This window comes from Cheilinus undulatus, linkage group 14 (assembly GCF_018320785.1).
Source record: "Cheilinus undulatus linkage group 14, ASM1832078v1, whole genome shotgun sequence".
Classification (NCBI taxonomy): domain Eukaryota; kingdom Metazoa; phylum Chordata; class Actinopteri; order Labriformes; family Labridae; genus Cheilinus; species Cheilinus undulatus.
The window spans coordinates 32,662,663-32,687,524 of record NC_054878.1 but is presented as its reverse complement, the minus strand read 5'-3'; the positions used below and the strand labels follow the sequence as shown (position 1 = coordinate 32,687,524).

Here is a 24,862-nt window from a genome sequence, read left to right as displayed (position 1 = left end):
AATGGTGCAACAGTGTCAAGGGTGGCAGAAATGGCAGAACTGAATAATGATACAAGTTCCTCTGTAGTGATGTGGGATATCGCAGGCTCAACACTGGGGGTAATGGGTGCCTTTCTGAAGATTTCTGAGAATCTAGCAGCAGCGGAGGGGTTTAAGACTCTGGATCGGGGAGGAGCAGGGCAGACTGGAGGAAAATATGGTAGCTCTAGGTCAAATAAGATTGTTTTGTGATCGAGGAGTGCATGGCAGAGAGATAATTCATAAAGCACATGACGGACAGTTGATTAGAGTTGGTTTTTTTGTTTTTTTTTTTAATTTTACCATGCACTTATAATGACCAATAAACTGTCAACTGATCACATAAAGATGAAGTGGGAAAAAGAATTAAATGTTGAAATATCGACAGGGGATTGGAAAAATATGTGGGAAAAAAAAACAAACAACCACTGGCTCTCAAAGATGGAAAGAGTTCTCATGGAAAAACCTTATCCAATATTTCATAACACCTAAAATCAAAAGTAAATATCTGAACCAATCTATCCAATGCTGGAGATATTGTGGTTTAATTCATGTTAATCATAGTCACATATTTTGGAAATGTCCAAAAATCAGGACCTACTGGGAAAAAATAAATACAGAAATAGCAAAAATATTGGGATATAATTTACCTTTTAAGGCATCCATATTATACCTTAGTAATTTTTTTTTCTGAGAGATATGTACAAGGGAAAGATAAGTACCTTGTTAAAATTTTGACCGTAGCCTGTAAAAAAAACAATAACAAGGAAGTGGCTTCAAACTGACCCCCAACTGTAAATGAATGGATCCAGACTATTGAAGAGCTTTATCTGATGGAAAATCTGACTCATATGATAAGACTGCAACAAGCCCAGATGGAGGACAAATGGGAAAAATGGACGGTATACAGAAGTCGGAACAGCAGCACTGGAAACTGAGAGACATATTTTTTAAGAATACTGATGTATGTTTTATGGCCTTAGAAGTGCAAATATCTTCCCCTGTGTTGTAAAGTTTTTTGTTGTTTTTCTTTTTTATGAAAATAAATAAAAAGAAAGTTAAAAAAAAAAAAAAAAGGAAAAGGTTGGAAAAAGCGCTGGAGAGTTCTGAAGTGGCCAGCAATGAGTCTGGATCTAAATCCCCTTGAACACCTATGAAGAGATCTCAAAACTGCTGTTGCAAGAAGACACCCTTCAAATCTGAGAGACCTGGAGCAGTTTTCAAAAAGAAGAGTGGTCCAAAATACCAGTTGAGAGGTGTAAGAAGCTTGTTGATGGTTACAGGAAGAGATTGGTTTCATTTATTTTTGTTTGCCAAGGGTGTGCAACCAAATATTAAGTTGAGGGTGCCAATAATTTTGTCCGCCCATTTTTTGAGTTTTGTGTAAAATTATGTCAATTTTGTCTTTTTTATTTGGATTTTTTGTGTTCTTCCAATGCACATAAAGGAAATAAACACATGTATACCAAAAACAATTGTAACTGCAACAATTTCTGGGAGCAATAGTGTGTTTTTTGGAAAAATTCCAGGGGTGCCAATACTTTCGTCCATGACTGTAAATTAAGGTTAAAAAAAAAAAGAGTACAGTGGACTGTGGTAAAGTTTAGAGTAAGATGCAGGAGATACTTCTAATAACTGCCCTTGAGTTTAAAAGTCTTAGATGAGTTATAGTGCAGCACAGCTGGTGTCATAAACACTGATGAAGTATCTGATGATGAAGTTTCTTGGACCACACAGAAGTTAAAACATTTACAATAATTAGTGTGAGCAATCTTTCATAATGACTGAAGCATGGTAAGCTGGAGAGGAGTTGTCCAACCTCTTTGATGGAGAGGAACCGTATAATCATGGAAAATTGTTTCAGGCTGCAGAGCCCAGTTTACTTGGATGAAGATGCAGTTTGATACAACTCAATCTTTAGTTTAACCTGAAATTGGTTTGTTTTTAATTGAATGATTTCTTCAAAATAAGATTAAAACACATAATTAACCACCAGAATTGTGTAACTTGGATTTCCATCATTCATTTCTATTTATTTTTACCCCTAAAATAAATTGTTTTTCTCTTTATCTCAACAGTAACAGAAAGGAGCTTAAGTACTGCATGGGCGGATTCCATGGCTCAGATAACCTCTTCACCAACATGCAGGTCAGGAAGGAAAGATATGTTTGTTTTAATGGACACGATGAATGTTTATCATGTCCAGTTTGACTGAAACATCAGGAAGTGAAATAACGCTCTGACATTTAAAGGAAAACATTTAGTCTGACAAAACTTGTTTGTTTGCTTTGCTTGCTGATGTCATGTAAGGTACAGAGCTTTCTGTTCTGAATGATTATGGAATCCGTGGCTTATTTTGTTGGAAAACCATGCTTACTTTAGTATGTGCAGTGCCAAATATAAGAAGTTGTTCTCCAAACCCTTTTACGTTTTTACCAAAATTCAAAATGTTTTGAAAGCAACCTCAAATAGTTAAATTAGTATATCTCATCTTCAGAGGTCGTTTGAGTTATTTATTCATTTATTTTTGCAATAGCAGCTGATTTCTTCATACACCGATGCTTGGTATAAACATTGTTTACAGTGGTAACCAATAACGGTAATATACTTATTGACCACAATATATGTTTTAAATATTTTGTCTTACTAGGGAAACATAGTTTAATTTTATTTTGTTAGCAGCATTTGTAGAGCATTCATAAAGTATTCAGACCCCCTACACTTTTTTAAAATTTGTTGAAAAAGTTACAGCCTGATGCTACAGTCAAAAAAATATTTTTGTCTCTCATTTATCTACACTCAGTACACCATAGTGACAAACTGAAAACACATTTCAGGAAGTTTTGCAAATTAATTAAATATGAAAAACTGAAACATCAGTCTGAAGGCTTCCAAGAGCAAAGTCACCTCCATAATTCTCAAAAGGAAGCAGTTTGACACAACCAGGACTCTTCCAACAGCTGGTGACTCATCAAACTGAGCAGAGCAATGAGAGGTGAAGGGCCTTATTAAGAGAGGTGGCCAATAACCTGATGTTCACTCTGACTGAGCTTCAGAGATCCTGTGTGGAGATGGCACAAAGTTCCAGAAGAACAACCATCATCACAGCCCTCCACCAATCTGGGTTTAATTGCAGAGCGGCTAGACAGAAGCTTCTTCTCAGTGCAAAATAACATGAAAATCCACTCTGGGTTTGGTCAAAAGCACCAAAAGGACACTCAGACTGTGAGAAACAAGATTTTCTAGTGTGATGAAACCAAGATTGAACTGTTTGGCTTCAATTCAAGACGTTATGTCTTAAGAAAAACCGGCACCACTCATCCCTTGCCCACCTGTTTGTTTGTCTTTTTTTTTACTCTAAGCAGGCTTTCATTTGCTTTGCACTGAGGAGCCACTCCTTTCATAAAGTCCATATCAGTGGAGGGCTGCAGTGATGGTTTTCCTTCTGGATCTTTGTCCCATCTCCACACAGGACTTTGGAGCTCAGTCAGAGTGACCATTGGGTTCTTGGTCACCTCTCCTAATAAGACCTTTCTCTTCTGACTGCTCAGTTTGGCAGGTGACCAGCCCTTGGAAAAGTCCTGGCTGTGCCAAACATCTTCTTTTTGAGAATTATGGAGGCAACTATGCTCTTAGAAACTTTTGGTGCAACATTTTTTTAGCCTTCCCAAGATCTGTACCTTGCAACAATCCTCTCTCTAAACTCTGCAGGCCGTTCCTTTGATCTCATGGCTTGGTTTTTGCTCTGATATGCATTGTCAGCTTTGAGGCTGTCTATAGAGAGGTGTGTGTCTTTCCAAATCATGTCCAGTCATTTTAATTTAACACAGGTGGAATCAAGTGAAGGTGTAGAAAAATCTCAGCAAGCATCTAGAGAAATGGGAGGCACCTGAGCTAAATTTGGAGTTCTTCTTGCGAATGGTCTGAATACTTGTGTCAATGTGGATTTTCAGTTTTAATTTCTAAGAAATCTGCATAAAAAAATAAAACGTCTAAAATTCTGTTTTCCCCTTGTCATTATGGTGCAGGTACTGAGTGCAAATAGGCAATAACAACATTTTACAAAGTTAAGGGGTCTAAATCCTTTCTGAATGCACTGTTTATTAATACAACAGCAAAAAAGGATCGTTCTTAAAACCCAATACCGCGTTATTTCTTCTTTTTTTTTAATTACCAATAATTGCAAGTTAGATTGTTAAAACTGTATAAACTGCACAAATACATGAGCAACATTTGGAAAGTGGTTAGAGCTTGACAGTTGTTAACAACCTCAACCTAAGGGAGTTTCTAAGTTTTTGTGTGATTTAGACAGTGTGCAGGAGTATCTGTGCTATTTTTAAATTTTTAAAACAGGTTCAATATCATTTGATTTTAACTAGAATCATATCAAAGTATGTAATTCTGATACTATGACACCCACTTGTCACTACTCCAAAGAAAACATAGGGTAAGGTATATATTGTGTATCACCATGCAGCTAAAATATATTAAGATGATTTTTGTACCATCTAAGCCTTGAAATCAGTGGTTTAGCCTTGACCTCACAGAGTGTTGTTATAGTAAACAGGGCTAAATGTGGCCTTCAGAAGGCAGAGATCTATAGTGTGTAAATGAAAGTGGTTTAAGTTTTTCCTCTTTATTTACATCAGGCTCAGAACGAATAAGAGAAGTTCTTTTAAACTTTGAACTCTACTCCAGTTCAGTAATGATACTTGTTATATGAGGCTCTCCACCTACACATCCTCTGTTTAGGATGGAGTTTGATTATGTCTGCCACCCTCATGTTTGTCGTCACAATACGTCCCAGCATGTTTCTGGATGTGGGTTACACTGGAATTTAACTCTGTATAATTAGCCTCTGCTCAGTGAGTTTAAAAAGCCAACAGTTCTACAAATGGATCTGTCCTGCTAACACAGTAGAGAAATAGAGCCAAGTGTGCTGGAAATAGACCCACCTGTTAAGATCTACAAATATCACCCAGACCATTTCTGTCCAAGTCATCCATTACTCACATTTTCAAGAATACATGAAGTAATAGCACCGCCTTGGGTCACTTCAAATATTTGCGTGTGGCCCAATGATGGTATTTAGAGTTTAACTTGTTATTTGCAGAGGGTATTTTAGTAAAGATGTCCATTTAGGAAACTGTTGGGTAGTGTTTTGTAAGGATGGTGCACTGTGCTCTTTTTTGTACCTAGAAATGTTCCCAAAACAATGAATGACTCTCAGTATCTCAACGTCTTTTTACTTTCTCCAGGCAATCTTCATCGGCTACGGTCCAGGCTTTAAAGAAAAAACTGTTGTGCCTCCTTTTGAGAGCATTGAAATATATAACCTCATGTGTGGTAAGCTGCTTTGTTTATATAAACGTTACTTTATCCTCCTGCCTCTATTTAATCTGTGTATTCTGCCAGTATTTAAAGGTTTGGTTTGACATACTTGGACTAAGCTTCCTCATATGCAAAGAACTCTCTCGACCTGAGGTGTTGTCCTCAAATCAGGTTACCTGGAACCAGGGGAGATTTCTTTGTATTAGTTGAGCCAAGACACACTGAAGCTTTTCACACTTACCCTCGTTAAGTACTCTTATACATGTTTCACGTTTCACTTAGACATGCAGATTAAACTAAAATAATTAAAGGTTTCTATAATGGTGCATTTCCTCCATGCTGTCTGGTTAGGTGCAGTTCAGTTTGGCATGGTTTGGCACAGTGGACTATGATCTTACTTGTGTCAGTTTGTCAGCTTCCCAAATGCTTTTCATTTGGTACCTTTTTATTAATCACGAGCAAAGAAACAGCTCTGAAATGGTGGCCAGCTCATGTCTTTCACATAAACGAGCCAGCTCTTAGAACCAGCTAAATTGCAAGCACACCACTAAAGCACAAAACTTGTCATACTGAATAGTGATTTCAGTTTAATTAGCATCCTACAGGGTTTACTTACTAATATTGTATCACCATTGACAGTGGAAACCAGAAGTTTACATACACTGTATAAAAAGACACATAATCTATTTTTCTCACTGTCTGACATTAAATCAGACTAAACTTTTCCTGGTTTAGGCCAGAATAATGACAGAGGTACTTTTTTAGAGGTGTTTTATTACTTTCTTCAAAGTCAGAAGTTTACATATACTAAGATGAATATGTCTTTAAACAATTTGGGAAAGCCCAGATGATGATGTCATGGCTTTGGAAGCTTCTGATTGGTTAATTGACAACATCTGAGCAAACTGTAGGCACACCTCAAGCACACTGCTACCTTGTGTGACATCATGGTAAAATCCAAAGAAATCAGGAAGAGAACTGTGGACCCAAGTCATCCCGTGTAAAAGCAATGTTACCAAATACTGCAATGTATGTAAACTTCTGACTTTGAAGAAAGTAATTAAACAAATATCTAAAAAATTCTCTCATTGTTCTGGCATCTAGCAAATAGAAACAATATTGGAAATCCTAACTGACCTAAACCAGGAAAAGTTTATTCTCATTTAATATCAGACAGTTAGAAAAAAAGGTTATGTGTCTTTTTATACAGTGTATGTAATGAGAGAGAAACACTCTTCAGCTCAGTACAAAACATTAAGCTTTTTGCATTTGTCTATCAAAAATCAGTGGACTTGTAATGAGCAACTCTATCTGCAAAGCAGATGGATTTTCCAGCCTCTATTTTTCACCAGGCAAATCAATTGGTAAATGATTCTTAAATAAACACAGCTAAATAGTCAAGTCAGTCATACAACTTTTCATGCATTCCGTCCATTAACTCCTCTACACCAAAAACGTTTGTGTTCATACTGTAGTTTCTAAAACTAAACTTTAAAAAGCCTGTAATTTTCTGGTCTACTTTAAATAGTGGTATGCTGGAAGAACAACACATTTTGCCTTTTTTATTCATAATAGCCTGAATCAAGCAGAAAAAAAGATTTTAAAAAGATAGTTTCCCTTAAACACAGCATTAAGTAACTTTTTGCATTATTTAAGGGCATTTTTTACATTATATCCCTCACTTCCTCTTCCAGACCTCCTTGGCATTCGTCCCGCTCCAAACAATGGAACTCATGGAAGTCTGAACCACCTTTTGAAGCATCCTGTCCACCTGCCAGTTCACCCCGCACAGCTCTCCCATGACATACCATGTGAGGCCAGTGATCCAGTCCCTGCTGATGATCTGCAATGTACCTGTTTGTCCCAAACCAAGGAAATGGTATGTACCAAAAAGTTATTGTAGTTAGGCACTTTTTTTAAAGTCATGCTTCTATAAAAAGATTTTAAAAAAGCTCAGTGACTTTTATTAGAGGTAGTCTCTTAGTCTTGTTAGCAACAATTTCTCCTCTTGTGGCTAAGCTTAAAGCAATTGCATAATTTTTCTTGAAGTCATGCCTGTTCATCAAATGTGTACTATTTAAGATGCAGAGGCTAAGAGATGTGCAAATACTTAATGTTAGACACTTTGTAACATTTGTGCATGTTAATCAAGTGTTTTTTTGTTTTGTTTTTTCAGGAGACTTCTATGAACATACGGCTCCTGATAAATAATTATAGTAAGTATTCACTATCTTCCCATTTGTAATTAAAAAAAAAGAAAAAAAAAAGAAATTCTAATGTGATGTTTTTACATTTTCTCTCTCAGCAGCTGGTGTTAAAGCTGCCTTACGTCGCCTCCACCATCCCTTTGGCACTCCCACAGTCATCCAACCAGACACCTCTTTCTGTCTCCTCCACCACTCGGACTACCTCAACGGTTACAGCAGAGATCGGCTGATGCCCCTCTGGGTGTCGTACACCGTCCATCCTCTGGTGAGCCTGCTGCTTGGAGCTGTCTTTTATCTCTAAACATAGCTGTTTGGTTAAGTTCCCCCCAAATGAATTTCTTCTGAGGTTTTGGTTTGGCAGGAGACTGGAAGAGGTTGTTTAGTATCTGGATCTCTGCACAGCTGTTACTCATCTTCTGTGTTCGTGTTGGCTCAAACTCTTCTTGTCTTTCTCATTATGCGGTCAGGCTTTAGTGTAAATCATGACCTCAGGGAGAGTGAAACATTCCTGGGAGAGTTTACACCATTCTGTCTCAATGATGGAGCAAGTGGCGATGTAGATTTGTTTTCATTCAAATATTTCCAAATACAGTACAAACTAAATATGGGTTACACTGTATCCACTATGCTCATTTTGGTTTGAAAGAATCATCTTTTGGATTGGATTATTTTGCCTATTTCATAAAGATGCATGCTGTAATAAGTCCAAACCACTTACTCACCCACAAAAAACTTTAATTTTAACAATTACTCAACGTTACAACAAAGCTTTTTAGTGTACAGCTGGACTCAAGATTTTGTAATTGTTCCCAAAGATTGTCTGTCATAGCATCTTCACAAATAGTTGCAGTGGCTGCAAAGCTACAGCTAAGGCCACTGACAGTCCGACTAGGTCGGTGGTAATAATGAGCATCTTTAATGGTTCTACTGTTGCAACCTTTTCCAGGCTGTTCCACAGCTAAGGTGAATTGTTTAGTAAGATTGTAGCCTGTAGATGTGGGGAGCCAGCTCTACCAATTGAGCTAAACCAGCATCCCTACTGGACCAATTTTAACATTTTGGACTTTTTAGTTAGGGGTGAAAATTACAGGAAAACTCATGATATGACATGCTGCTTGTATTTTTTTAACAATTGCTTATGCTGCTTCATGATTTTCATGCATGTTCTATGTTTTTTGTGACTGTGGCTACTTACCTGACAACAAGCATGAACAAACGTTTGTTTTTCTTCTCCAACCTTTTCTTGTAATATTCTGTATTTTTTGAGGAGCCAAATTTAATATCTGGCTAGGGACTGCAGATGGAATAAGCTTTTTGGCTAACTCTGGCACATTTACAGAAATTTTAATTAATAAGCACTGTCCCTGTAAAATAAATGAACAAATAGATGCAAATAAATAGGTGGATACCTAATATGTGGTTTTAATGGTGATAACATCTTCATTCAGCAATTCTGTTATGACTTGTATATTTACACAATCATATGACAAGAGTAAAAGTAGCATTACTTCTATGCATACAGTCATGGACACAAGTATTGGCACCCCTGGAATTTTTCCAGAAAAACACCATTTCTCCCAGAAATTGTTGCAATTACAAATGTTTTTGGTATACATTTGTTTATTTCCTTTATGTGCATTAGAACAACACTAAAAAGCAGAAGAAAAAGCCAAAATTGATATAATTTCACAAAAAACTCAAAAATGGGCCGGACAAAATTGTTGGTACCCTCAACTTTATATTTGGTTGCACACCCTTGGGAAAAAATAACTGAAACCAGTTGCTTCCTATAACCATCAACAAGCTTCTTACACTGAACTGAAATTTTGGACCACTCTTTTTTTGAAAACTGCTCCAGGTCTCTCAGATTTGAAGGCCCCCTTCAAGTTTTGCGATCTCTCCATAGGTGTTCAATGGGATTTAGATCTGGACTCATTGCTGGCCACCTCAGAACTCTCCAGCACTTTGTCTCCAACCATTTTTTGGTGCTTTTTGAGGTATGTTTTGGGTCATTGTTCTGCTGGAACACCCATGACCTCTGACGCAGACCCAGCTTTCTGACAATAGGCCCTACATTGCGGCCCAAAATCTTTTGATAGTCACCAGATTTCATGACGCCTTACACACAGTCAAGGCAACCAGTGCCAGAGGCAGCAAAACAACCCCAAAACATCTTTGAACCTCCACCATGTTTGACTGTAGGTACTGTCTTTTCTTTGTAGGCTTCATTCTATTTTCTGTGAATGGTAGAATGACGTGCTTTTCCAAAAAGCTCTACCGTAGTCTCATCTTTCCACAACATGTTCTCCCAGAAGGATTGAGGCTTACTCAGGTACATTTTTGCAAACTCCAGTCTTGCTTTTTTATGTCTCTTTGTCAGCAGTGGGGTTCTCCTCGGTCTCTTGCCATAGCGCTTCATTTCATTCAGATGATGACATATGGTCCAAGCTGACACTTTTGCACCCTGAGTCTGCAGGACAGCCTGAATTTGTGTGGACGTTGACTGAGGATGTTTATCCTCCATTCCACCCTATCCTGCGTTGCATTCTTTAGTCAATTTTTCTCTTCCGTCCATATCCAGGGAGATTAGCCACAGTTCCATGGTTATAAACTTCTTGATTATATTACTCACAGTGGACAAGGGAATTTCAAGATCTCTGGAGATGGTCTTGTAACCTTGAGATTGTTCGTATTTTTCCACAATTTTGCTTCTTAAGTCCTCAGACAATTCTGGGCTCTTCTTTCTCTTCTCCGTGCTTGGTGTGACACATACAGGCACACAACACAAAGGTTGAGTCAACTTTTATACATTCTAACTGCCATCAGGTGTAATTTCTAGATTGCCAGCACCTGTTACTGCGACAGGTGAGTTTAAATGAGCATCACATGCTTAAAATAAAATGATTTACCCACAGTTTTAAAAGAGTGCCAATAATTTTGTCTGGCCCATTTTTGAGTTTTGTGTGAAATTATGTCAATTTTGGCTTTTTTTCTTCTGATTTTTTTTGTGTTGTTCCAATGCACATAAAGGAAATAAACAAGTGTATACCAAAAACATTTGTAATTGCAACAATTTCTGGGAGAAATAGTGTATTTTCTGGAAAAATTCCAGGGGTGCCAATACTTTCGTCCATGACTGTACATACTTGAATGTAGCTATGTATAAATCTTCTGTGCAGTATTTCATGCATGGATACACTTATATATGCTATCCCTGTGCAATAGTACTTGCACAGGCCCGTCTGTATATGCAGGTTCTGTCCAATAGGTCTATGTGCAATTACATATACACTTTAAATAAACAGGCCAAGGGCAAATGTGCAATTTCCTTAATCACATCCATGATCATGGGCAATACATTAGCACATTAGAACTATAGCACTTTACCATCTGCCTTATGCACTTTAAGTGCAATGGTCAATTTATTCTCGGTCAGTCTTAAGCAAAGTCATATGCTCCTTCTGTATATTTCAATTTTTTATGTACATTAGGGATGTAACAATATTGTAAATATCGCAGTATCGCCGTTTCAAAATTCTCGCAATAATACCGTGGCATGTGACGGTATCGAACAAGAACTCGCAGGGCAGTAATACGCCTTGCAGCGTCTACACTGCCGGAAATAAAAAGGAGAAGAAGAACTTGGAGTACTCCCACTTGTGTAGTTTTTTCTAGCACTATTGAGTGGGCCGGTCTGAGAAGCAAACCACATCTCCCATGATCCCCTGTGCAGTATAGGAAGACATGGCAGAAAGCATGGAGGGGGAGCAGAGCCAAAAAATTAAACTCATGGAACCTACTGCGAAGTGTAAATCAGAAGTATCGACGCATTTTGGTTTTGCAGTCAACAAAAACGATCGAGGAGTAAGCAGGACGGACGTGCAAAAAACTGTTTGCAGACACTGCCAGACCATTGTTTGTGTTCAATTACAGTTAGTGTGTTTTATCCTGAACATTCCTGGCACTTAATTTTCCATGCTATGATAATACCGTACCGTGGCCTTAATACCATGATGATATCGTACCGTGAGATTTTAATACTGTTGCATCCCTAATGTACATGCTTGATGTCCACTTTTATACGTATACCATCAATCAAGATATTGACCTTAACAGTAGCTAAATATGTAGACCAAGCTGTACAATCAGAATGAAAAAAAAAACAAGAATGGAGATGAATACAGTTTTTGAATTGAAAATACCAAAATGAACCTTAAAATCCTGGAAATTATAAGTATATATACTTAACTTCAGGGGTGCCAGTTTGGCTCATTTGATTGAGTATGAGTTTAGTGGCAAAATAACGTATACGTACAGTATCTAAAATCTGCCTCTAGGGGGCTCTCAAACAAAACAATAACAAAAGATGACAAGTAGAGACGCACTGCTCAGCTCCACCCACCTCTGCTGCTTATTTCTTGTTTTGGCGCTGCAAGCAATCCCAGAATGCTTTCTCAAGTAGCTCAAGCAGCTTCCTTAACCAGGTAGAGCACTTTTAACATCTTTTCTCCTTCATTTTGTAAAATTGATCAATGAAACCAAAACAGTGCTTTACTTTTTTGTGAAAAAAACAAAAAAAAAACAAAACAAACACACAGAATCCTCAATTCAAAACGAGAATTAAGCAGGGAAGGTGTGTAGAGCCGAGCAGTAAGACTGGTTTCCACTCAACCTGGAAATTACAAGTAGGGCCATAATGTTCCAGGGGTCAGGGGATGCAGCACAAAACATGAATGAGACAAGGCAACAGAACAGCAGCTTCCTGTAGCAGTTTCCACTTCCTTATGAAGCAGTCTCTTACATAACATAGAGTGTTTCTACAACAATAATAAACATTTTCTGTTCATCATGTCAGCTCTGACGTGGCCATAGAAGAGCATAGGAGTAGTCATTTTTTAATTAGTTTTGACATTTCAATGGAAAAACTCTACATACTGCACCTTTAAGTCCTAATTTTAAGACTTAAGCCCATTCTCTTTGTTCTACATTCTTGCTGCATGTTCAGCACCTTCACTTCTCTGAGCTCAACGTTTCTGTTAAATTCGTTAAGTTTTGTTGTCCTCTAACAAAATTGTAAGATTGTTTTGTTTTCTGTGACAGTGTAGGGGAGTCATGTTAGTATTGTTTTAGAGAGCTGTGCAAATCAAACAGTGCAATGCCCTTGCTGACCCAAATACACAGGCCAGTCAAAACCAAGCCAAATGATCTTACACAACCCGGGCTTGTGCTGGCCCAGAGTCGTGCTCCTCTCTGTCCACAAACTCACTGCTCCTCTCACCACTCCTCTCTCACAGACCAGAGTCCGACCCCTAAGCCCAGAGTCGGAGGCATGTGTTCGTGCTGATATTCGCATCCCACCAGCCGCCAGCCAGCTGTGCCTGCGCTACAGAGACAACCCCAATCTGTCCTACGGCCTGCTGCACCCCCCCAGTGAGTCTGTGTGGTGTGTGTGTCTGTGTGAGTGTGTGGTGGAGGGGGTCGCAGGAGTCCGTCCCCAGCCGAGTGTTGAATTCAAGCTGACGTGTTTCAGAGCTACATTCTCATGTAGGAATGCACAAGTACAACAGTAAAGAATGAGCCACCGCCCACATAATGAAGACACTCAGATTCACTGTATTCAGGCTTCAGGTAGCTCCACAAAAAGGAAGTGACGGTCTTAGAGTGTGAACAAAAAGCTCCCCGGCAGCTGTGAAAAAGTTGGAGTCTCAAAAATGAAGTTTTGTTATTTTGCAGGTGGCTCTTGTCCAAAGTTATCTCCGGTTAAGATTTGTTGTCTAATAACTACTTTGAATTATGCATTCTGTTGTTGATTTTCATTTTTATCAACTTAAATCTGATTAATAGGAATAAGGTTTACAGTGCAAAAATGTTTCAATTTCAACAGCATTTAGTCAACAGTTGAACAGAATTCAGACACTTTTATTCTCTCTTCTTCTGATTTGTGATGTAGATTTACGTAAGAGGAACTGGTACATTTTTAGGTTTTCACGCTAAGCTGCCAAATACTTGCTTGGACTATCCTCTTCATTGCCAGATGTTCCAAAATGTATTACTTTTAGATGATTTTAACGTGATTATATACAGTGCCTAACAAATTTATTAGACCACCACCCAAAGTAAGGTTTATGCCACAGCTGCCCTAAATTAACAGCACTGGTAAAAACTGGTTAAAACCAAAATCATTTTTTATGTTTCTGCAATGGTTAATATACCAATATGTAGAAGCTCTTAAAACCCAAATGATAATTTGAATGCTGAAATATAATTATTAAAAAAAAAGTAAAGCACATTATTATTTCTTGAATAATATGTCAAATTATAGTTATTTACTTGCATTCCTGAACAGAAAAATGAGTTTTAGTGGTTGAATGTTATGCTTGATTCATTTCTGACTTCTCAGAGAAGCCCAGTGAACCAGCTCAAATTTGGGTATAAAAAGGTGAATTCTGTTTGAAATCCCTAATTCTTGTTCAAAATGGTAAAACGTGGAGAGCTCACTGAAAATGAAAGAGTCCGCATTAAAGCACTTCATGATGCTGGATGGTCTCTGAGACAGGTGATCTAATAAATTTGTTAAGCACTGTATATATTGTGGTTTTGGGCTGTTGATTTGAAAAAACAAGATGATTAAAAGTATGGGGGAAACAAATCAGAAATGTGTCTCTAAGCAAAGTTAAGGCAAAAGCTGCCAATGTTGTTTCTTTTACTTTCAGGTCCAATTTTTTTAAGGGAGGGGCCCAATGGGGGTTCATTGATGCACTAGGATTTGTGCCTGATCGCATCCACGCGTGCTGCAGCAAAGCACTGAGTTATTTAGAATATGTGGCATTTCTTCATCATGAGTTACATCCGGTTTTAATATCATAGTGTGCTGTTTATCGTGCTGGTTTGGCCTTCAATCTGCATGTGCACCCTTCCTTGATGCCAGGATCAAAATAATCTGAATTGCAGTTCTTTTTAAACAGTATGCTGCAGTCCATTCATTTCTGATGGAAACTCTCACAGACTGTTCATCTGAGACATTGCATGTCTTTGAACAAAAAAAACATCAGGGTTTCCTCCAGGATTTCTGGAAACTGTGGGGGAAGGACATTATCACAACTTAAAACACTTTAAGATCATACTAATGACAACAGCCTGCAGATATGATTTGAATGAAAGACTCCAATAGTGGGATTCTGCTTTTATTACGTCATCTTGCAATTATTTTATCCCAGAGGAGCCACAGGTAACCCTATGCCTCTTAAAGTTTTTGATATTATGATAACTTAAAACCATTTATCACTCATGTATTCAACAAGCTAACGTTAGTTCGTTCATGCTTGTTGTCAGACTGACCCACACTCACAGAAACCCACACAAACTGTCTCTCCTTTCTGTCACACATACACATACACAGACACACACACACACAACTGTTTGTCTCGCCCTGTGACTGCAGCTCGCACTCGAAACTGTAGCATTTCCTTTCTGAGATATAAGGCTTCTCAGATGAACGGTCTGTGAGCATGGCCATCAGAAATGTACGGTCTGCAGCCAGAAGAAAAAAAGGTTTTGGGCTTTTTTTTGCTGTAATAAGAGGTCTGTCTTTCCCTCAAGTGGGTGTAGCTTTGACACATTTAATGGGTACACACCCACAGAATCCAAGAGCAGAGATAACTGCTAATTTTTTTCATGGTTTTGAAACTTCATACACAAAGATATGAAGGTTAATAGCACTGTCTTCTGTGAAGTAAAAAAAACTTACCATACATATTTCATTGCTTAATATGGACTATAAAGATCAATTCTAGGACTAAATGTAAAATTGGTGTGAATGTTTTTCTGTATATATTTTGACATTCAAATACATTGTGATTCAAAAATGTATGGAAAAAACTGGCTTCAAGTTCTGGCTCCATTTGATGTAAGTTTTTAGCTCCAGCAGTCATTTAACGTCTTTACAGACTTTGAAAACACACAGTTTGTGTTTATATCCACACCCAACATAAAAACTCTACTTCTCATTTTCTCTCTTAAGATCTGAGCGAGGATGGAAACGACTCTGACTCTTTAATCACAAGCAACATGGCACCAATGTTCCCTGCATTCAAAGGTGAGTAACAAATATTTTATAATATCATTGTGTCATATTTTTTACTGGCACCAAAAGAGTTCTTAAAGTAAATCAAGGTGATAATTAATCCCATAGTTGTGAGACGGGTTCATTAACCGACTGAATGGGACCTTTTCAAGTGAACGAGAGCTGAATAATTTAATCACCAGCTGAACTGAAGAATTTTGGATCATAACTGGATATTACGTCACACTTTTTTAATGTTCCTCCAAAAGAACATCAAATGGGACATTTTTATTCAACATTATACTTTTCAATGCTTATTTTGTGAAAGTAGGATATACTTTTGGTTCTTACGTTTACAAAATCAAAGCCTGGGGATGAGACAGCTGTGATTACATGCATCTACTTTTCTTGTAAAGCTCATTCTGTAAGTCAATTGAAGGTTAGGTGAAGTAGAGTTTTCCAGGGTTAGTCTTCTGCCATTCTGCTGTAGACAACAGTTTTATACACCATGATATTTCAAATTGTGTTTGGTTTGTAATCTGGCTGAAGTCATTCACCAGACTATGCTCCTTAAAACACATTACTGGGTCCAAGTGGAATTGTTTTTTTTATTTCAAGGGCAGATCTACAAAAACAGCGCTAACAACCTGAGTTTCAAAATGTTTCTCATCAGTGTTCATTGTTGCTAGTAGGGATGTAGGATATTATTGGTATGATATCAGCATCACACTGAAATTAGACCTGGCACGGATCTCCAACAGAGTGGAGCAGGGTGGTGCTTCTGGGACGAATTGTGGGCAGTGGAACGGCTCTGATTGACTTGATTTGGAGCAATTTGCACCACCATGTGCTTCGCGGGTGGATTGCAGCAAAATAGAAATTTCTCCTGATATTTACAATCGATCCAAATCCTTGTCAAAGGGGCAACAGGACTTGATGGAGGTTCTTGAAGACGTTTCGCCTCTCCTCCAAAAGGAAAGGTGAAACATCTTCAAGAACCGCAATCAAGTCCTGTTGCCCCTTCGATGCAGATTTGGATAACCATGACCTGGTAGAATGAGAACCCATTTAAAACTAATATATCAGAAGTAATTGCTGGGCATATGTACAAATAAGTTTGGCATAGGAAGAGCAGGCTGGACCAACACTTGTGTCAGCTGAAGTCTTTTTCTTTGTTCATCCTCTTATTTAAACTTTGAAGTGTGTTCTAAGGACTGACGTTTGTTTCTTTGTTCATACTTAAACTCAATTTGAGTTTAAGGGTTAAAGCTTCAGGTCTGAACTACATTTAAACATAGGTATTGAAATTGGTATAATCTTAAATTAATTTATGAATATCGGCAAACCTGATATCAGTTAAAATCCAAAATTATGCATCTTTACTTTCTTGGTAGTAAAGGTGGCTTCTATTTTCTTCTGTAGTATCTGTAAGGTTGTTTTTAAATAGCTCTGTGTGCTTGATATTGACCTTTATGTAAGAAAATATCTCCAAGAAAACCATGTAAAGGAACCCTGTCCTGGCATTTGCAGAGCTGTAGACCTGGAAATTGTGCCCCTGAAAAGACAATTCAGATAGGTCTGACCTCCCCCATTGTTGTTTTCAACTTTTTACAGCTAGGAGTGCTGTGAGCACAGAAAATAGCAGATGCTTAAGTTGTATTTACGCAAAGAACACAGAGTGCTGAAAACACTGGGCTTCATTGGTTTAGTATAGAAAATGACCACTGCCAGCCTAAAAAAAAACTCAGCAGTTTTGGACTCAGTCCCTAAATGAAGTGAAAATGGATTGGTTTAATTGTCTGTTGTGCTCCATAACTTTTGTTCTTTTGCTCAAACAGTTGAAGGGCAGTTCTGTTAGGTTTAATCTTGCAGACAGGATTATAAGACTAAATATGTCGTATGTGATGGAATGCAAGTTCCGGTCATCTTTTAGTTACTTCATACTGTGGTCTGCACAGCTGAACAAAGGAAAGGGTTTTTTTTTTTTGTAAAACTTGTTGAATGTATTTATTGATTAATGTTTCAAAAATGTTGAGCACTCACAGCTCTTATTGTTTGTTCAGTGGGGCCACCCACATTCTCATGGAAACTCTAGATCCCTTGTATGAGGTCCCACTGGAGGAAAAGATACTGTCCTTACCAAACACTTAAGTATGTGCATGTTGCAAGTCTGTTCCATAATCAGTTAACATATGCTGCCCCCTGGTGGCGTGCCACAGTGCGTACACTCTGTTTAGTTTAAAGAGACTAATATCATAGTTCACCAACATATGAAAATAATATTGCATGAGCAAATGGAGCCAACATCTGAGGCACTAAACCTCTAAAAGAAAATTCAGCTAAAAGAATTGAGATGACTAGCCTAGCATTACCCCATGTTCTCCCTCTATGTATTTATTTATGCTTTTTAGGTTACATCAAGTGCAAAACTGAATGACATATGCATGATCCTTTCATTCAAGGTTTTGACAAAACCTTGTGTTTATATAGAAGCAGTTGGTACAGTGTTCATGTTGAGAGTTAGATTAGATTTTTGATAATTAGTTATTTTATATATCAGTGGTTCCCAACCTGGCGTCCGGTACCCACTAGGGGGGGCGCCAGAGACCTCAGGCTTGCTATGCTCTGAGGTTTTCATTAGATTTGCATGTGTTAAGTAAAATGATAATAAAAGACTTAATGAACAGTTTATACAATGGTCTTTTGGTAAGAGAAACATGTGTAGAGCCATTTTCTTTGGGTTTTATCAGTGAAACACTTCAATGGATGTTGACTTTTGGCGACAATATGTTGATACATTTTTTGTGTTTGTTTTGGGGGGCTCGGCTTTGCCTTAAATACAAATGGGGGGCTCCAAGAAAAAATTGGTTGGGGACCACTGTTATAGATGATACAGTAGACTTATAATGAATCCAGTATAGAGAAACAAACTTATCTGCAGAGTGTAAGATACACTATGTAAAATCTTGCACTGAAATATCTACATTTATTCAAAAATGATTACTCCTATGCAATATATCAAGTTTAGTTAAGCACTTTCATTACCTCTGATATTTCTAACAGTTGTCAAAGCCAAAAAAAATATTGATTTGTATTGTAACTGTTTATGTTTTATAGAAGCTGCTATGACAGACATGAAATAATTCACTTTTCTGAGAAAACACTGGATGTTACATCAAAAACTGCTACATAACAAAGCATGACTTGATACTGGAAGCTGCTGTTCTGTTCTTGTATCTCATTCATGTTTTCTGCTGCTTACTCCTGACTGACAACAATTGCTCTACCATCAGCTTCACAATCTGTAACCCAAATTCCCCTTATAACACCCTCAACCCCCCAAAAATGCTGTAGTCCCACTAGACATTCCCAAGTCAAACTGAAACACTGTTCAGCTCTGCTGCTCACTTTTTATTTTGAGGACTCTTTCCTCAAAATAAAAACTCTCCATTAGGTGCAAAGAGTAAATTAAAAACAGCAAAGTGACATAAATAGAACTGTAAACAGACTGTTTTTGTTTCATGGATGAATTTCACATAATGAGGGGGAAAGGCTGTTCAAAGTGGCCATCCTCGGTGTTAGTGAAGCTTAATAGGTATAGCAAGACTTCATATACCAAAGCCAGAGACTTCACAAGTCATGGGATCCATTCCTGGTCCTGTTTTGTGTACATCTTCTCCCACTCTCTCTCACACACCAGATTTCCCGTCTCTCTTCTGCTGGCTAATCAAAATAAATGCAAAAAGCCAAAACATCTGTATCTTTGTAGCTTGCAGTGTGAAGCAGGAAGGGCCCTTTTAACAGTTTTTTTTTTTTTGCCTCTTTGTGTCAAATTCATCCACAACCGCAAAACAATGGTTTTATATTGAACAGTCCTCAATTCAAGTAGTAAACTGCATAAGTGAGCTGAGCAGTGTTTCTTCTCATGACTCTGTGTTACTGGTTTGGTTAAGGGCCCCCTGGCAGTGGAGTTTACATACTGTGACTTTAAATGAGAGTAAAATGAAAGATAATGGAGGCAGGAGGCTGTTATTAAATTACTAAAGCTGAGCATAAAGACTGGAAATATAGAGAAACTGTTAGCCCACTTGAGTCTAAGAGAATATTTCTCTAGAATTATTAAAAATTATTACACATTTATGGAGTGACTATATTGTCATCAACTGTGCTGTTATTGGACAACTAAAACCTTATCCTCTGACCCTGGCAGATGTTTGGACCCATGTCCACGACGTCCTTCTTCCAAAATATTCACAACAGCTGAATGGAGTAAACATCATAAGTGGGCCAGTATTTGATGAAGACTATGATGGAAACATTGATGCACCCAAAGCAATCACAAGGTAAGTCAGCAGCTCAGACTTCTGGAAATCTACAAGACAATTCTGCAAACACTTTAATATATGGCCATTTGATTTCCTTTACAACCAATTTAAAGCTCTTGAACCTAAAGTTGTGTTGGTTGACTCTTTAATTTGACAGAGGAAACCACCAGATCATCATATTTGTGGACTAAATCAGATTTCAAATCGTTTGCACATAAATTTCCTGTTTGAGCATTTTCCATTGAACTGGCTGATTATTATAATGAGTCAACAGTGAGCTACATAGGTCTGATTTTAATCTGTTTATTATGCAACATTTAATCCGGGTCACAGAAGACATAGCAGAGTCTTGAAACTTCCTTTTAGGTTTCAGCTTACCACCAGTTCTTGGCCTCTAGTAATACAAAAGACTGCTCACTCAGGTTTTATGCAATTATGCAATCAAAAATCTGCAATTTTATTCCAAGACAAACTGAGGTATTTGTTAGGTTAATTAAGTCGCTGTTTTTGTCTTTTTCCTGCAACATGGCATAAGAACAGAGGCTATACACTCATTGATCACTTTATTAGGTATACCTGTTTTAACTACTCATTAATGTAAAAATCTACTAAGCCAATCACATGGCAGAAACTGTTGCACTTACGCACTGTAGACATGATGAGGATGATCTGCAGAAGTTCACAACCAGCATCAGAATGAGGGAAAAAAGATGACTGAAGTGACTTTAACTGTCCAGTCTGGTCATGTTTCTCTGATCTCTGCCATCAACAAGGTCTTAGCACAGAGAATTGCAATTGACAGGATATTTTCTCTTTTTCAGACCATTCTCTGTAAGCCCTAGAGATGGTTGGGTGTAAAAATCCCAGCAGATCAGCAGTCTATTGAAATAGACCAGGCACCATCAAGAAGTCACTTAAATCACCTTTCTTCCACATTCTGATGCTTGGTTTAAACTGAAACTCATCATCTTGACAATGTCTACTTGCTCTAATAAATAAGTTGCTTCTATGTGATTGGCTGATTAGACATTTGTGTTAAAGAGCAGTTGAACCGGTGTACATTTGGAAGCTCTAGCACAAAACTTAAATTTCTTCCAAAGGCAAGACTAAAACAAAATCTAAAACTTTCATGAGCATGAAAATAAAGGAAATTTTATTGTATCTGGTCTCTCTGATTGCTGATGATTTCTAGTGTTACACCAGTTTACTACAGTACAGAATCCTGGATTTACAGATGTATTTTTATACTATAAAATGTAAAAGGGATCAAAAAAATTATATGTCCTTTCTCATTTAGAGGATGAACTTTGCCTCTTTGTAGTTGAGGTTAACAGCGTTAATGTACAGCCTTTTTAAGTACATAATAAAAACTCTTATGCAATCATCAGGTAAGTTTGTGAACTTTATTTTGATCTCTCTGTTTGACAATTAAGTCCACTAGTTGCAGTCTTTTTTTTTTTTTTTTAACTCTGTGATCTTGTGTTTCTCCAGGCACGAGGCTCCTGTTCCGACACATTTCTTCATCATCCTGACCAGCTGTAGGAACTCGACCTTCAGCCCTGGTAACTGTGAGGGTCCACTGCAGGCTAAGTCCTTCATACTGCCTCATAGGCCTGACCACACAGAAAGCTGTGCTGTGAGTAACACCACCAAACTTATCTTTGACTCATCTTTCACATCACTCTGCCTCTGGGGAAACTTGCTGATCCCACGGGGGAAAAGATGATCAAAGCTGTGAATTTCAGTTACTTTTGTTGGTTCATTTTTGTTTCTCTTTTTCTCAGAATGGGTCAGACTTGGCATGGGTGGAGGACTGGCTTCACTTCCATGCAGCACGAGTCCGAGACATCGAGCTTCTGACTGGCCTGAGCTTCTACCATGACAGGATATCAGTGGAAGAGACACTACAGCTCAAGACTTTGTTACAGACTGTGTAACATCACTGATGTGATCAAATGTAGCTTTAACCTCCAAAGGAAGCCATACTGGTCTGCACAGCAGGCCTCTGTCCATGTGGACACAGATTATCCATCATCCCTGGGTTGACCTGTGACACACCTATAAACATTTTCCTCTGTTCAAACCTTAATTGTTTGAACATCAAGTTCCTTCCAGGTTTATTTTTATATGTTTGATTCACCCTAAAATGCTTGATTATGACATGTGTGGAAGCTGTATATATATATTTGGTCTCGTTCATGTTTTTTTGTTTTTATTCAGTGAAGTTTGTCACTTTTTAAAGTTCAGAGCTTTAAACCAAAGACACCGACACATCTGCTGACCAGCTCCAAAGATTTTTTTCTCCAACAGGAAGTTTTGTTGGAAACAAAACAGAGGGAAAACAAACATACTGATTGAAGAAGTATTTATTTATACTAAAGTGTTTTTTATTGGCTGGGTGCTTCATGAAACATGACGAACTACAGTCACGTCTACTGCCACGCATCTGGAAAGTATGCTGCTGAAGTTGGAATAACTCAAAACATGAGAATTAACGTAGAATAAGTTTTGCTCCTTGAAAAGGAAAGTGTTGAACATTTCTGTTTAATTACTTTATTTTTGTATTCTTTTATACAGCAACGATGATTTTAGTATTTTGTAAATTTGGTAAATGCAATTTTGATAAATTGTACAACTTTTAAGTGTTTGTTTTTCCAAATGTATGTAGACAGTGTATGGATGGGTTATGAAATTCTACGGCCCTGTAGTTCATTTAAAAAAATGTTTTTGTTCAACGCAGCAGATATCTGAGATTAGTTTTCCAGTGAACAAAGACTTAACAGACCTTCTAAGCCCCTCCAACAGAGGACGAGGGTACAAAGACTGAAAGAGTAGTTTCTATAAATAAGTCTTTTTAATGTCTCTCTTTGTGAGTGTTTTGTGTGTTTTAGCCAATTTTACATCCATATTTTGTTTATGTTTTTTATGAGTCTTTCCTATACATACAGCCAGCAGTGCGTCATAGTTGGGGGGGAAAGAATCCTTTTTCTGAGCCTACAATACCGTGAACACACAGGTTTTAAACTCCAATGCAATAGCTAACAAGTTCTGCAGGTAATGTTTCCTGCATGTGCCCTATTTATACTGATAACTAGAGTTTCCAATGGGCAACATGTGTTTTTAATGTTTTTTCTCCATTATATATTTTTAGAAATGTTGCAAGCTGTCTATGACTAATAAACCAGTGAAATATCTCCCCTAACTCTTCCATTACGTATCAAGGTTGGGTAAGTCACCTCTGTGTTACTGCAGCTGATCAGACAGAGGAAGAGAGAGAAAGTTGAGCATTCCTCCCGCTAATATATGAGAAAGGGAGACTTCTTATATTAAATGAGGTTTTTATTAAATTGATGCAGTTGATGTTATTCCGCGCTCTATAAATTTGGGATTGTTTCAAATCTGCATCAACCCTCCTCGCGCAGATCAGCTGTTGCAGCCGAACCACTAAATGTTAAGCAACACATTTTAAAACCTAAATTGTGTTATGCTTAAATATATATGGCTAAATAATATGCATAATGCAAAGCAAAACTGTAGGAAGCTGAGCAGAAGTGCTATGTGTATGAAGAGGAGGGTGAACACGCACAGAATTGGAGTAGAGTGTAAATAAATAAGTAAAATGAAGCCATGTACGCATAAGCTGAAATTAATTGAAAGAGAAGCACTATACACATACTGTTTGAGTCAAAATTTCAACATTCTCCTATGCAGTCTTTATAATTTTATTGCTCAGGAAAGAAGGGGAAAAAGAGACGCTCTTTAAAAAGATAAACAATTACCGCTCGAAATTACAGCGATGCCAATTCGCACTGGATTGGTATTACCTGCAGACCTATTTGCGTGCCGAAACATGGTAGGTAATTTCCCCTGAAATTTTTACTCCACAAATTAGACACATTCAATTCACAGGACTAAAAACACAGACATCTCATTATTTCAACTTAGCAGAGGTCCCTAGGTAACACTAATCCCATGCAACTACAGCATAAGATTTAGATTTTTAAGTTTATTTGTAGTGCAGAGTACCACAGCAGCTCATAAACATTGGATTTAGTAATGTGCTCTCCCATTCAGCATCTGATGGGACAGATTGTGGGAGTTTCCCTTGATGCTGACTGTATCTATGCCTCCATCCCATATTTCATCACTTTGGTTTTCTGTTTGTACTTTTGAATTTCTTTGTGGCTGTTACCACTTTACGTATGTTTGTTGGCATTCAGCATGTTGAAGTCATTCAATGTCTTTTCTACATCTATCCAACATTTTTGCTCCTTGGATCTTTTTTGTTGTCATCAAGAATCTTACAGTTGTTTTTTATTCTACTTTGTTGTTTGCTCTTTGAAGTAATTTTGTGTCCCTCCATAAGATGTTTTTCATCTTTCTTTAGTCATTTTTAGCAATCTTTAATGTCACTTTGCATCATTTTGTTCTTGTAGTTGTTTTGCATCTCTTTTTTTTTATGCCAGTGCATTTCTCTATCCCATTTTAGTTTTTTTTTGTCATCTTTTTGCATTTCTTTGTAGTTTTATATTTGATGTTGACAATTTTGTCCTGATATTACATTCTCAATGCAACACAAATCTCTCTGATGCAGCCAAACTTCACTATTTTTTTTCCATGCTGGACACAAAGAGAACCTGTTCCTGTTTTCAAAAAAATCATAACCCATCCATTGCTGTGTGTAAATGTTTGTGTCTATCTGCGTGTTCAGCTGATTTATTTCTGGGATCAACACACTTCCCCCTCAATCTATTTTATCTTCCTGCTGTGTGGAAATTAAGGCTTTTCCAATGTGTACAGTAGCTCCTTTTTACAGCTTTGTCAGAAATGGCAGCTATGGTCCAATATGTACTTTCATAAAAATCTTTAACACTGATTATGTGGCTTGTTTCTTCTATTAAACTTAAATGGGGGCAACA

The 24,862-nt window shown here is 37.7% G+C and overlaps 1 protein-coding gene and 1 long non-coding RNA gene across 4 annotated transcripts in view; one reads left to right on the top strand and one right to left on the bottom strand.

Moving 5' to 3' along the window:
- The window catches only part of enpp1 (ectonucleotide pyrophosphatase/phosphodiesterase 1), a 50,258-nt gene extending 25,445 nt beyond the window's left edge, over nt 1-24,813 (top strand). Inside the window, exons 14-23 of one of the 3 annotated variants that reach the window (XM_041805245.1) lie at nt 2,097-2,166; nt 5,277-5,364; nt 7,044-7,228; nt 7,526-7,565; nt 7,658-7,821; nt 12,851-12,986; nt 15,577-15,651; nt 19,829-19,961; nt 21,435-21,579; nt 21,728-24,813. In XM_041805245.1, the coding sequence (XP_041661179.1) occupies nt 2,097-2,166; nt 5,277-5,364; nt 7,044-7,228; nt 7,526-7,565; nt 7,658-7,821; nt 12,851-12,986; nt 15,577-15,651; nt 19,829-19,961; nt 21,435-21,579; nt 21,728-21,880 (1,189 nt within the window). In that variant the 3' untranslated portion in view covers nt 21,881-24,813. Of the gene's footprint in view, nt 1-2,096; nt 2,167-5,276; nt 5,365-7,043; nt 7,229-7,525; nt 7,566-7,654; nt 7,822-12,850; nt 12,987-15,576; nt 15,652-17,681; nt 17,770-19,828; nt 19,962-21,434; nt 21,580-21,727 lie in introns of those variants that run through there. The other 2 variants (XM_041805244.1, XR_005992844.1) reach the window with 2 other exon arrangements.
- The window catches only part of LOC121521331, a 54,210-nt gene that overhangs the window by 20,407 nt on the left and 8,941 nt on the right, over nt 1-24,862 (bottom strand). The gene's annotated exons all lie outside the window — the stretch shown is intronic.